Source organism: Serinus canaria, chromosome 1A, assembly GCF_022539315.1.
Source record: "Serinus canaria isolate serCan28SL12 chromosome 1A, serCan2020, whole genome shotgun sequence".
NCBI classification, from domain to species: domain Eukaryota; kingdom Metazoa; phylum Chordata; class Aves; order Passeriformes; family Fringillidae; genus Serinus; species Serinus canaria.
The window spans coordinates 64,935,946-64,951,221 of NC_066314.1; the positions used below are offsets into that span (position 1 = coordinate 64,935,946).

A 15,276-nucleotide genomic window follows, 5' to 3' on the forward strand; every position below is an offset into this window, starting at 1 on the left:
CAAATACCAGCAATATAAAGCTGTGATTCCTGTTTTGCTTGTGCAGAGAGGATTATGCTTTTTGGCTTCCAGGGCAAAGCTATGGCACACACAGAGTTAACTGTGCCCTCCTCCCCCTGCCCCCCAGTTTCACCCCCCCCTTCTCCCCCGTCTCATTCATGCCACATTCCACAGTGGCAGGGTCCAACAACAATATAGGAGGGTACCCAAAATGAAGAGGCAGGACCTTCTATTCTTCTGCCTCTCTTGAATTAATTAACTGGAAATGAGTTTTGTCAATGTTTTGGAAAGGCAGAGGGGTGAAAAGAAACTCCTAGAATTAATCACAGTGAGAAACTACCTCTTCAGCAGTCTGCCAAAGTTCAGAAAACCCATGAGAAGTGCAAAATAAAAGGAAAGTGGGCTGACTTACCCTCCAAAGGAACAAATAACATTCAAACAAACACCCAAGTCTCCAAAACAGAGACATGCCCCAGTGCAAAGGAATGCAGCATCTGTTGCCACAACAGCTTCAGCTTTGGTTTTAATATACTTGTCATGAAGACTGATAGGTATCAAGGTAGAAAAGACAGTTTACTAATAATTTAAATAGACAAAAGCCACGTTGTGTTTAATTCACTAAATATTTAAGTACATCCAACATTCTCCTGATGCTTATATAAATAGAGATATTTAGGTCCCACGATTGAAAATTAGTAACTTTGCTTGCTTAGCCCTGACTCAGCACAGACCTCTTACATGGAGAAGGCAGCCTGCAAAGGAGCTCTGTCTTTGAAGAGTTTTTAAACAACAGTTATATCCAGATTCAGCAAAGGAAATGATGGCAAGTTGACACTGCACATATGAAATTCTTCTAGTGATGAAAAAGGAAGTAACGAAATTCCAACCAACTGACAAGAAGAACCTTTTCCACAAGCTGGTTTACCCAGGTACATAGAAAAACACACAGGTGATCTTTTATTTACAGCAAAAGGAGGCAGCAGCATCATCTGACAGCTTTTCTGAGAACAAACAACATTTTCAACAGACTGGGACTAAAACGGAAAAAAATGGTTGCTGAGCAAGGGAAAATGTTTTAGAAGAGAAATACCCTTTCAGTCTATTGCAAATATTTCTGCTCAGGAGGGCTTTTTCCTGGTTGACTGCAGAATTAACTTGCCATCCCTCTGCTGTATCTCCAAGCCCATCCTCTCGAGGGCAGAGCTGTCTGCCAGCCCCTTGCGCTCCATCTGCGCGATCAGCGCCTGGTTCTGCTCGTTCTGCTCCGTCAGATTCCGAAGGGCATAAACTGCCCACTGGCTCACAACTGTGGGGCAGAGTCAAGGATAATTTCTTCTTTTAAAGATGAAACAGTGTTTATTTTGATTTATTACTGCATTCACCTCCCCCAGACCTCTCCCAATCCCTTAAACTCAGAAGAGTAGCAGAAATCAATGGTTTGAATAAGACATTTACAAGTGCTGACACTGAACCTGCAAATACTTGCATATGAGGCAATTTCATTTTAAAAAAGGTTTGCCCTTAAACTTCACACAAATTTACTAGGGTTTATATTAAGTAAAAAAAAAACCCAAAAACCAAAAACAAACCCCAAGTAAACAAAAAACCCCAAGCACATGAACTGCAGGAATTAAAAAGACATGCTGCTTTAAAGCAAAATTACAGTCAATTGAAATGTTCCAATGATCTTCCTAGTGAGTTTAAATAAAAAAATAAGTCAGTTGTTTATGATCTGAACACTTCAACACTACACTTTCAAGCACTGGCAAACAAAGTAAGCTGTACATCATGCACAGGAAAGATGACTATTATTTTCACTGCAAAAGTTGAAGAGATGTAGACAAAGACAACTTATCCAGGTTAATATCTGAAAATAGCACAAATAATATTAGAGACACTTAAAATTCTTTGACTTCTAGTATTACCAAAACTCAGTCCTTTATGCCTGGGTGCTTTTACACACTTGCCAGGAGACCAGACACTATGATCACTGGCAGGGAGCTCCTGCTGATGTCTAAAGGGGCACAAGCTGCAACTCATTCACCTCCCAAGGTGGTCCCTTGAGGCCAGGATTGAGGCACATGTCAGGGATGTAGACAAAGGATTTAAATTCCCAGGATTATCAGCCAGGCATCTTCTAAGTGAACTACAGTGTTCCTTTTATGAAGTGTCAGAGATGTTGGTCCCAATTCTGCAGCTGAAAAGTTGTTATGATATAATCTTTCCCAAGTTACCCATACAGGAGCCAAGCCTTTCTGAATCCCATGAGTGGTTTGCCTGCAGGGCACCAATTATTTACTACATGTAGCTTCACATCCAGTAGAAGAATATGCATAATTTACTCATCTCCTTGACGTCTTTTGGGTTGGGGAGCATCTAAGCACAGAGATAAATGCTCTTGTGGGCATTTGCCACAGGGTGACAGGAGGGGAAAACTCAGACAGAGGGGAACTTCAGACAAAACAACACAAGAGAGGAACTGGACTTAAACAATCTTACACAACCTCAACAGAGAGAGAAGAGTTTAGATGAAAAGTAGCTAGGACATAAACATAGGGGAACAGCCCTGCATTGGCATGTGTCAGTAAAACAGCCTTTTTGTAGCAGTTTATATTTATTTTCAAATTCAAGAAGTTCAGAATTGAAATAAAGATAATAAAGTGTTTACTACTATGGAGCTTTTTTTCTTTTCCTGATAGATCTCTTTAGGCTTTGTCAGGAAGCATGCTGCACACCTTTATTCAGAAAAATTCCAGTGTGAGGAAATGACAGAGGAGAGAAATTAAGACCAAAACAACTTATGCATCTCATCAAAGCCTTAACAGGTGAACAAAAGAGAGAATATCAAAATATTCTCTTCTGTCAGTGCATCACTACTAAAATTAAGTAAAAATTAAGTTACATAAACTTGGTATTTGCACTGAAGATTACATTTGACTATACAAAACAGTAAGATGCTGAAGTAATAAAATCATGTATGTGCAGACTGTCAGTCATTAGTGCCAATGGTGAGAACAGATTTCAGACCAGCAAAGCACGCAAGCTGATGAATGCAGACAAACCAAGGCTTACACCCAACAGGTCTCTTCCAGGTCTGATTTAGGGCATGTCATGAGTGCCAAAAAGTAACACCAAGTTCTCCCAGTGGACTGTGAAAAACATCCTTCCACCCTCCCTGGCTCAGCTCCTGGATGAGAAGCAGACTTTCCTTGCTGTGTTCCTAAAATACGGCTTCTGCATAAAATACAGCACTTGCATAAAAGCATATTTTCTATAATATTATCAGCAATTTTCAGAGACTGACAGTTCTCAATTACACAAAGTGCCACACAGGCAAAAAAAGTACTCTCAAAACTTTTGTGTGTATTAGCCTTGAGAATGATCTTGCTACTATAGTCTTTATGTCCTTCAACACAAACCCGCTGCTAAAGCCCACGGCAAATGCTCTTTTCCCATTACCAGATCCATTCATGCTTACATAATATCTAAGACATCCCCATTATCTTATGAACTCTATCACCATTGTGGCATTTATCATTACTGACTACTGTAGCTGAAGCTGCAAAATGGTTTCAATAACTTTTTCACTCCTTCAGAAACCCCTTTCTGTGTGTAGGTTTTCCATTGTGACCACAGCCATGAATATTCATCATCCCCTTGTTGGCATGCTAGGGAAGGATGAGGCCTTTGGACAGCTGGGAGCAGACCCTGGCAGACTTGAGTGTCTGTGGAGATTAAAGCCAGTCCCCAGCTAATACTCACATTACCCTCTTGCTCCTCTCCAAAGACAGAGACACAGAGAGAAAATGAAACATATTCGAGAGTCTCTAATCCTACCTACGCTTTCGGCACTTTATTGTATGCTCAGCTTTAGAAAGAGAGCTTCTAAAGTTGCCATAGTTACTAAAAATATGAGTGTGAGCCTGTTTGTTGTGAAACTGCACCAAAGAGAAGCAACACAGCAAGCACAGCAGATCTGATTGCACAGACTTGGCTATATATTTCCAACTGGGCATATTACACTCTCAAGCAAATTAATATTATAGACAAGTGAAGATTATGATATACTGTCACAGCGAAGAGGGCATACAAAAGGAAGAAAACAATTCATTTTATTTTGCAGAAGCCTCATCACTAGACTATCTGTGCTTAGGAACTGAAAACAAACATTTCTGTGCATTTATAGCAACACTTTTCCAAAATGTTTCAGTACTGTATGCTTTGGAATTCCTATGCTATTTTGACATATACAAATAACTAAACTGAATCAACTTGCCCTAAGTAACATCTTCATTCCACAACTTAAAATTTAAAACCGTCCTCTGGGTCGTAACTTTGATTGTCAGGGAGAGGAGAACACAAAGAGAAAGGAAGAAAGGTGGAGAAAACTGTCCCTTAAGGATGAAAAATATTCCTATCTGGAAGCCATGAAAATCTGTGCCACTAAATCCTGTGTAAGTTTTGTCTCTGACTGCAAAGGGAACTTTTCACCATTCTCCCAGTTCTTTTCACTTGGATTCTGCTACAAGAGGTTGCTGGAGTCAATGCAAGAGCACAGGGACTGGTTTGTAAACTTAATGGGGTGTGAAAATACAAGGATGTCCTGCCAGGAGCTGCTAAGCAATCCTGCTGCAGAGGAGGACACTCAGACCATTTCTCAGGGAGAGGGTTCCACCTTCTCATTCTTGGTCCAATTAGAACAAAACATTATTGACAAGCCCACTGTGGCCACCAGGACCCAAAAGAGCTGTTCCATAAAGCAATTTGGATTCTACAGACCACAGAGAACAGAAAGAATTATTAATGAGGTTGGAAGCTGATGAGACAGATAAAAGGCAATGCACAAGTAATTTTGGAAGTATGTTGCTTGAAAAAGGCAAGTTTTAGAAGTTAATTATTATCATTAACTAATACAAGATACTGAAGGGATGACAAGGAGAATGAAATACATATATCTGTTTTCCTAAGTCCCCTTCATAGTTATTAATATTGACTCATCTCTACATATAACATTCTTAGTGGAGAGTTTGATTTATTACAGTCTAGGGACTTTTTTTTTTTTTTTAAATTAGACTGTTTCCTGCACTACAGTCAGTTTTCCATAATTATTACTTAGGAACTTTCTTCCTTACAAGTAATTAGGTCTTATGTGAAAAAGAAGGCATTCTTTACCCCATCCCATTACCTCATTAAATCAAAATTTTTATTACTTCAATAGCAACTACATTCTAATCAAATATAGGAAGATACAAAACCTTATTAAGAAAGCCAGCACTCACAGGTTAGAACCCTTATCAAATGGGCTGCTCATGTAATCCCTTTCTTAAAGCCACCCAATTTTTCTAAGATGTATTCTGAAACAGGACTGTGTGACTAAAAAACAGAGGTAATGAAAATACAATATTTGTACAAAAATTGTACTTTTGTACAATATTGTACAAAAATTATACTTCTTTCTGGCCTTCAACAAGCAATCCAATTATCACTAGAACCTCTACAGACTGGAATGAAACACTGAAGCATCATTTAGAGTCACTTCCACTTGCAGACCTGATTGGACTGCACTGAAAAAACCTAAGCCATTTTTCATTCCAGTCTTTCAGTCCTTTCAAGCACTTCTGTTCCACAGCACCTTGAAGATAATTCCTCCCACCACTAAAAGAGGTCTCTAGACAACTACCACAGCTGTTTGTCACAGTTTGGAGCTGTGATATACCACATGTCAGGACTTTGGTCCCTCACCATCAGCCAAACTGTTTACAAAGCTCTGCAAGTTTCTTTCTGTCTGGGGTTTTAGTAGTTTAATGAAGTTCTAAAAGCTGTATAAGATCAGAGCAGTTCCTTATAACTCCTCTATATTTTTATGTGACTTCTACCTGATTAAGACACTACCAAAAAAGTAATAACAGAAAACGTAACAAATTAAATGCTTTATCTTAATTTATTTACTTATTTTCAAAAAGCTAATTTATATTTTTAGAATTAATGGTAATTCATGCTTGGCAATGAATTACCAGCACCAGAAAACATCAGGCATTCATCCTGTACAAACTTATAGTATTTTGCCTAGAAGGTAGGAAAAAAAGCCTAGAATATTTCAGTTGCCTGTATTTTCATTTATTCCACAGCTGCTCTTATCACCTGTGACTGCAGTCACCACATTCTGGGTTCCAAAGCTAGAAATGGGCAGCACTGTATAAGCTGGGAATGTCCCTTCCTCCCCCCTCTGTGTGACTTTGCTCTTGCAGAGCTGATGTAGCACAACCATCTAGTCCAGGAGCCTCCAAAATACAGAGGCACCTCTGGATGCTGCCAGAGGTATTTACTGCTGATCACACCTTTCAGGGATAAGATTTGCAACACTGGGGAAGTGAAAGCAGATGTTTCTGCTACAAGCAACTCTCACCTGGCCCAAGGGATCAGTCAGAGGGTTGGACCATCCAGTACCAAACAAGATTCCATCTCCACCACAGCGTGGCAGCAAAGCTTCACTGGACAGCACGAGTGGCATGAGGAGCTTGCAGCCAGCCCTTCCTCTCCTCACCTGCAGCCCTGCCCAAAGGAAGCTGCTTCCACAAAATATTCCAGTAAAGACAGAAAGCCTATCCCCAAAAATCTGGGGTTTACAGCTTGAATTCTGCCCTGCAGAACATGGCTTTGCAGAGGTTTTAAACTGCACCATCTCAGAACAGACAAATGGGCAAAACCATTTGGTCTAAAGGCACTAAAACAGCTTCAATGCTAAGGCAATATTCTCTGTAATTCACAGCCTACAGACAACAGGAAACATCTACAGCACAAAATAATTGTACATTAGGTAATTTTTCCAGTTCTGTAGCCCTCACTATCCTGCCACACCAGTAGTGGAAACTCCAGTTCCTCTTGCAGACAAACACCATCCTTCTGGCTACTTGCATTTATGTCACTCTTTGAGCAGTCTACCCATGATCTGCAATGATGAATTCATTTCTTAAAGTGTGCCTTGTGGGACACAGGCTTCTTTAAAATGGCACTTGCACCCTCTGTATAACCAGACACATTAAACATAACACAGACACATTAAACTTCATGTATGACTTTCAGTGACAATTCATCCATTTAAGTATCTATGGCCAACAAAAGCATTTGGAAGACCAGAATGGACTACTAAACCTCTTTTGCCCAATACTTCTGCATAAACACAGATTACCAAAAGTCAGCTCCTCTTGAAATCAAGCCTGTAAATTCACTTTTGTGCACAAGATGCTTTCATGCCTTTTCTCTGAAAAACATTGTGTTGAACTGGAAAATCTCACTGTGTCCCTAAATAAACTTTCCTAGTGGGTAAATATCTCACTCATTACAGCCTGTGATTTATTTCTGGCTTAGATTTGTTTAGAATTGTTTCCAAACACAGCTTTTCAGCACAGATTAAAAAAAATAATTCCCAGATCATAACCAGCATTCGGTATTTTTTGCATGAACTAAAGAAAGAAACCAACAGAGTTATTCCAAGGTTTGCATAATTTTTTTGTCTCTTCCCTCAATTTATGTTTTACAGCATCCTTTTTGAAGGACTGGCACCAGAACTAAGTAATAAAATCTGCCAAAATTTGCTATGTGGCTGATTACAGGTACAGCACAGTTTCCTGGCCCTTTGGCTGTGACTAGTTCAGAAAGAGAAAAAAAGAAACAACTCACAATATCCAGCTGCTGTATATCTAATAGATAATTATGAATATATATGTATATGTAATATTTACTGTGCTCCCAGAAGTAAAGTCCAAGCTCTCCAGCCTTTCACATTTTCACACCTTTTCAGCACTGTCCAGTACTGACAGCCAGGGCAGATCATGAGGCTCATTTGAGTTCCAAGGCTTCCCTCTTTTTAACTACATCCTCATGTCAGTGATGTCCAGCTAAATGGTACTCCATACTCATTAAATTTCAAATTCAGAAATTTAAACTTACTGGGATATTTCTTAACTAGAGTCATATAGGAATTTTTCTCCCTAGATCCTTGGTATTTCTGGATTAACAGTTCTGAGCAGTAATATGCACCCAGATTGCTATTAGCTTTTAATGCCTGCCAACTAAACATTTAATCTATACTCTATGTGTAGCCTTTCATGTTCTGTGGGACTTAAAACCCAATGCCAGAACATTTTAGCATAGTAAAACAAAAAATTTGGGTCTTGCACTTCAGAGCTACAAAAGCCATAGGACATGTTTAGCTCTGTCTGGCTATTTTTATTATAATGGCTCTTATGCCAAAACTTACAGAACTTTTAAAAAAAATTAAGCCATAACCTCCAGCTTGTTTTCCTTTTCCCTATACTCAGACTTGTAATACTACCTTAAAACCAAGAATATGACACATTCATTTTTTGCTGCTTAGGCTGCCAATTTTTTTTGAAATTACGACTTATATTTAATAGAAACCCATAATTTATGAGCAACTACAAATCATCTGGTTTTAAAACAGAAAGAATCACACTCCTGATCAATTTCAAGCTAGTACTTCACAGTTAGAATACTCAGTTCTTTCAGTCCCTTCTTTTCCAATAATTCCATTTCAAGAGTTCATAACTAAATCTATTAGCTATCTTTAAGAGGCACCAGAGTTAGCAGGCTGGTTTGTTAAAAAAGCTTCAACTGCTGATACATTACTTAAAAATGCCTTACTTTACCTTCTCTACTGAAAAAAAATTGCAACATTTCATTAAGTTGAAATTCATGCATCAAATTACTATTAAAACCTATCACAAACACAGAGATGTGGAGCAATGAAGCACAGGGGGATGGTAACTGTTCACAAACTGATCAGCAGGCAGGCTGTAGTCCTTTTAAATTTCTTGGGACACGGAAAGAAAAAGGCTCCACCTTTGCACAGAAATGCATTCATGTGTATTTATGTGCAGAAATAAATACCTTTTCTAAAATGCTTTAAAATGGCAATTACAGAAGTCAAATAAAACTTTCAGAAATTTGGCACTAACACTTAAAAACCCAATCTAATTCATGCCTGAGATGTGGTTAAGCAAATTATAATTCACCACAAACAGATGATGAATTGAGCTGACACAATTTGGACTGAAGCTCTTTCTCAGTTTAGAAATGCCAGAGATTCATCCATTTATATAGATCCAGCAAGGATTTTATGCCACCTTATCTTTCAGCACAGTACATGTGTATTTTATTGATTCAGGGTCTCTGAGTAACTTATGTGGCATACCTTCCCTCCTGCTGCTTATGGTCATTTCAAATGTCACTTTATGACAAATAATCATAACACTGAAGGTAAATTGAAACTCCAGTTCCATGGTCACAGACACCAAATGATGCCCAGTGTGTATCCAAAAATAACAACCATTAAATAAATGGGTGTTTTGAAAGATGCAACTAAATTATAACCAGCTATTTGTTTAGCAAAATAGCCATTAGCCACAATTCTGTCTACAATTTCAGGGAATGGCTGCATCTCCTTGAGGAAATCTCCACACTCCAGAGAAAGGAACAAATCCACAAGGCCAGTGGAAAGGACTTCAAATATAACTGAGAGAGGAAGGAAAGGTTAGGCTTTAAAAACCATTTGCAAATCTAAAGAACAAATTTTAACCAAAGATCTGAGGAAGTGAGAGGAAACAATTTAAGGCTCAGGACAGGAGAAGACATTCAGCAACTGAAGATAAAACTGTTCTAATTACAGTGATCAAAAATGGGGCAACAGAAAAATGCCAGAATAAAAATATTATTTGAAGCATTGGCCAGATGACATCCAAATATTCTTTGGAGGTATGCACAAGAAAAAATGCCAAGAAGACAGACTGAAATATGATAAGGTGGTTGTAGAAGGCATTCCATTCTCAACAATATTTCTGAACCACTCCTAGCTTTACTTAAAAAAACCAAAAATCTTTGGCTCTCAGATTTCCAGTGCTCCATCTCAGCCCAGAGGGGAATTTTTCAAAAGTAAGTGTACAGAAAAATCAAGGAAGCTGTTTGAGCTATAAAAGCAGTGATTTTTTTTTTTTTTTTTTGAGGTGCTCCTGATAACTAAAGACCTGGGTTTTTTTTCAAGAATTCAAGCCTGTCATGGATTTAAATCCACCAAGAGGATTAGAGAAGAGGACAAATATGACAATATTTGGTTTAGAAATAGAGTTATTAACTTTAATTCCTCACTTTTACATGCATGAGTTGGTGCCTACAGAGATTACTCCTCACAAGGGATTAGAAATATTAGAATGTAACATTTGAAAGAGCCTTCTCACATTCTCTGCAGCTCTCTTAGATTTCCTTCACCTTAAGAGGGACCTTGTACATCACATGTTTCTTAATGGTGATAGCTGGGTAGAAAGGGGATAAGAAGGCAAGAATAGATTCATATTTACATCTCTGCAAATCTGTGTTAGTATTTTATAAACTCTCAAGGAAATTACTAACACCACCCTCCACCCCCAAACACTGAAGTTCAATATTTTTGAACTATATTTAGTTTACAGTTTTAAATAATTTTTAAATTGTAAATAGTTTTAACCTATTTTTATAATATTTTTAAATATTTTCAGTATTTAAATTCATCCTGCAAGTGCTCTAAAAAAAAATGAATTTTAGGAATTACACAATGAGCAACCTGAAATATATCATTAGAAATTGTAACTCTGTTAAATGATAAAACACAAAGTGTTATCTGTGGTCATTTTCAGAAGACAAAAAAGATTAAGTCCTTTAATTTCTCACAGTATCTATTTCTGTACTACACACTGCATTCTTTCTGTGGTCTCAAGTATTTTTAGTATGAGGAAAATGTTGCATTTGACAGGAGAAAAGTTTTCTTGGGGAACAGTGTGGAAGACACAATTAGTAATGTAGTACATCTCACAAGAAAACTTGGTATTTTTGTTTTCATTTCAAAATAAACATTTTCTAGCAATAAATACTTGAGAATTACAGTCTTTGTGTCAGAATTTAAATCCACCAAATATGCTTAATGTGGTACATTTTTTCCCTTGGTTCTCCACCTTTAACTAAATTTTGCCCTGAAGATTTTGCAGCATCCAGAAAAGATAAGCAATGAGATAAGACATGGAAGCTATGTTATCCCAACTCTTGGGATGTGAAGCAATGTTTAGTGGGATTTAAAACAAGGTTTAAATGTGCCCTTTCCAACAGGGAGCAGCAATCAGCTCCTCCCCCCCGGAGCTTTATAATAATCCCACTCTGGACACTTAAGGCAATATACTGAAAAATCTATTTGGAATCGAGATCTCTTTGGTCAATGAACACTGATCTAAGAAAAGACTGGATAATCTGGTAATGCTTCTTTCAAGAGTGTAAAAAACACCCCTGACAGAGAGTGACAGCAGTAGGCACTGGTAGGCAGGTGACCATCCCAAGCACAACCACATATGGTGTTTGGATATAGCTGTTTGGCTGAAGCCTCTTGGGGATCACTTTATAAACCAGCCTGCTAAAGCCCCACCCTGAAACAACACTGAGGGATTCCCCTCTAAACCCCCAGAGGCCCCTGCTCTCCCTTAGCCACTAACAAAATACAGCTACAAAGACTTCAGAGCAACTTGCAGAACAGGGCAGGATTTCATCTACTGAATAAGGTGAAAGAAATAAGCCCCTCTTAGACTGTTCTTGCTCAATGAATAACCACACTTGTACCTGTTCCAGCTTCTGGTCTGACCAGTTCTTCTCTGTACCTTAAAATCACATTCAGACAGAGCTCAGGTTTGTGCATATGTCACAAGGCAGGAATCCTCCACTCTCTTTAAAAACAATTCTCAGCACACAGGAATTGAATTGGTCTGAACTGGAGCATGGCAATACAGTGACTTCTTGGTTTCCTAGCTCCATCTATGGTGGAATCATAGAATAGAATCTCAGACTGGTTTGGGTTGGAAGGGACCTTAAAGCTCTTTGAGTTCCAAACTAGTTCCACCTCTAGTTCCAAACTCATCTAATTCCATGGGCAGGGACACCTTCCACTATCCCAGGGTGCTCCAAGCCTTGTACAACCTGGCTTTGAACACTCCAGGGATGGGGCAGCCACAGCTTCTCTGGGCAAGCTGTGCCAGTGAGAAGAGGTAGAGCTGGCTTCCACTCAGCTGTTATTTTATTTTGCCTTTGGCTCTATGAATGAAGGGTTCAGGCCAACCAATTTATGTTCTTAACCTGTGCTGACAAGTCCCATTCTTCCACTGCTGACCTCAACCACTGCTTGTTAAATCACAGTGACACATTCAGTACTGGCTGATAAAAAGTCAGATGTTTGCAGCACTCTCTGTCATCCCTGAATGACACAGAGCAACCAACAATAATGCAAAATTGATTGTCCTCTACCAAATAATGCACTCCCCCTTAGCCTAGGTAGCCTTCAAATTTACTTGTGCAGCAAAGCAAGTATGGAGGAAAATGGTAATTCCATTTCCTGGGTTGGGAGAGCCAAGTCCTGTCCAAGCAAAACCTGACTGGGCCTGATCCTTTACAGTGATCATGATTTGGTGTATGCTTATAAAAATACAGAATCAAATAGGTCACATCAAACTTCTTCATGCACAGTCAGTGCCTGATATTTTCTCAGCAACACACGTGCATGAAAACGCTCAGCTCTGTGATGGCTCACTCCAAAAAGTCAACTCATTCTCCTATTTTTGCTTTCTGCTGGCTCTCATTCAGTGGTGAGACTGTTTTACAGCATGTGGCCTGTTTAAGGTTGCACTCTGTAACTTAGATAAAAATGTCTGTCAGCTCCCCCAAAAGTCCTTGCTGGCATCTTGCAAAAACAAACTGCCATTGTTGTAGACCATAGCAACTTGATTTCCTCCAGCTTTAGCCAGTTTCATGAACCACAATTATACTTGCTGCTGCCATGAAGTCAAAAGTATTTTCAATCTACCTCTCAGATGACTGAATATAATAGAAGCAGTTTTGGAAGGAGTATCTGGAAATTAACTTACTCTTTCTATATTTTTATCCATTATTCATACTAAGGAATCTGTGTTTGGAAATTCATATCAACCTTTTCTTTCCATATCAACCTTTTCTTTCCATATCAGCCTTTTCCTTTCCATATCAGCCTTTTCCTTTCAAAAATGATGAAAATTCTTACTCCTAAAACACAGCTGGCTAGGTGTTTGCTCACATATATAACCTACACATATATATAAATATATATCCTCACAGCAGGATACATATTCTTCATGGATGACTGATTTCTTGGCAAATAGAAAACAGTGTTAATTAACAGTTTATATAAAATAGACACTTACATAAGGTCATTCTGATTAAATCCAGACATTCAGAAAATCAATTTATTGAGACACCTATAAGAATCTCAAAAGGATAATATTGGCAGGCAGCCTTAAAAAACAAGAATATTCCATCTTCAAAACTGCAGTTCACTTCTGACTTTCAAGTTTTACCACTAACTAACAGCTACTATATTGCAGTACTCTGGATGATATTTTTTCCCCAAAATAGTAATAAGTATTTCTATGGACAGCCACTAAAAACCAAAAATGGCACATCTGTGTGTGTTACTCATGAGCACCAATGTTAGGAAGCAGTGAAAAAGCAAGCAGCTTAGTTAAGGTAAACTGAAAAGTCTTCAATAATAAACAGGTCAGTTTATTTAAAGCCTCTCATAAGCACCTTTTTTTGAGTGATTAGGGTCAAAAGTATTTTGATCAGAACTGGCTGACCTCCCTGCTCATGTTTACTTTAAGGAAATGGAACCTGTGAAAAGGCAGAAATGAAGCTGGAAGCAGCAGGAAGAGCTTAGGATGAGGTCAAAGGCAAGAACAAAAGGAAGGGCTCTTGTCTGATGATAGAGCCAGTCAGAGATGAGGAAGACAATGATTCAGAGAGCAAAATAGAAGAGATTTGAATTTAGAACACCTTTTCAACACAAGTAACCTGAAAAGCAGGATTTGGAGTAAATTTTTTACTGGTATTACCCAGACAGGCATCTCCAACCCACTGTGCTATCCTTTAGCAGGTTGAATTTATTTGTTTTTAAGCACAGGTTACAAAGGTAAATCACGATGTTCCCACTTTTCAGAAGCAGAACAAGAAACTGAATTTTCAAAAATAAAGATTAGCTCATACAGGAATCTCTCCTTAATCTAAAGGCAAATAATTCTGCTTGCATTTTGAAACACCTTGTTTTCCTTTGAAACAGAAGGAGTTATGACTGGGACACAGCCAACCCATGGAAGATTTACCAGGTATAGAAAAGTGGTATTAAGCCTTCTTTGAAGTTTAACTCTTAATGAACTGCATCTCCCCAGTCTCACTCTGTTCACCCTTTGTCATGTGCTGAAAACTTAAGAGCCACAGAAAATCTGGCATCCTTCAGCATCTCTCTGTTGCATTTACATGCAAAGTTGTAGTAGCTGGAAAATTAAAATACCAATCCAAATAATTAGAGAGGTACAGTAAATTTGTTTTTAACTGTGCATAATAATCTTTTTTTCTGCAACTATGAGAGTGGTGGTTTGTTTGTTCTTACTCATGAAATATCCTGAAGGAAAAAACCTGTTTACATTTATCCTGTTTGCTAGGATAAATGTAGAAGTTACAAGTCTGAGATATAATCAGACAATATAACAGTTCTCCCAAACTCAGACTGAAAGATGAATTTAAACAATTAATTACAGCAATGCAAACATGTCAGTTGAACTTTGTAAGCTGCAAACTCCATGGTATTTCTATACACATCAAAGAACTGTTCAGGATCTCAAAGAAAGCAATTTTAAGGTAATGACAGGTTTACAAAGGAATTTAATTTAGGATAAGAGATGACCCATTTCCTCTTTCATATACTTCCATATGCTACAAATAAAAAGATTTATCAAAGAATTTTTCCTCTCAAATGTTATAGAGCTCCTTTAATATCTACCATGGCAGTCCAGCTTCCCCTGATAAACTGCACACTTTAGGGAAATTATTTTTTTCCACCCAGAAAAATATCCTATTGCTTTTACCACAAAAGTTACATTTTTTGGTGAGAAATTTTTACTGTGTAATATGAAGGCAGAACTTTTCTAGTAAAATGGAGAAAACATAATGACACCTTAACTGTGGAGCTTAGGTGACTCCAAAACAGATTCAACAAACATGTGCATCTACCAAGACTTACTAAGAAAGCTAAGAAGTTATCATCTCAAAGGATTCTGAGTGAAACTTATTCCAGTCAGCTTTGTCCAAGGAGACATTCAAGTAACACAGCCTGAAACCACAAAAACAGGCACTAGGAGTAAGAAGGTTAAAGGAACTTTCTGG

The 15,276-nt window shown here is 38.2% G+C and overlaps 1 protein-coding gene across 1 annotated transcript in view; it reads right to left on the bottom strand.

Moving 5' to 3' along the window:
* Nucleotides 1–554: 554 nt before the first annotated feature.
* Nucleotides 555–15,276, bottom strand: part of ATXN10 (ataxin 10) — an 80,737-nt gene continuing 66,015 nt past the window's right edge. The window contains exon 11 of the mRNA XM_050969765.1: nt 555–1,306. Within this exon, the coding sequence (XP_050825722.1) occupies nt 1,119–1,306 (188 nt within the window). The 3' untranslated portion in view covers nt 555–1,118. The remainder of the gene's footprint in view (nt 1,307–15,276) is intronic.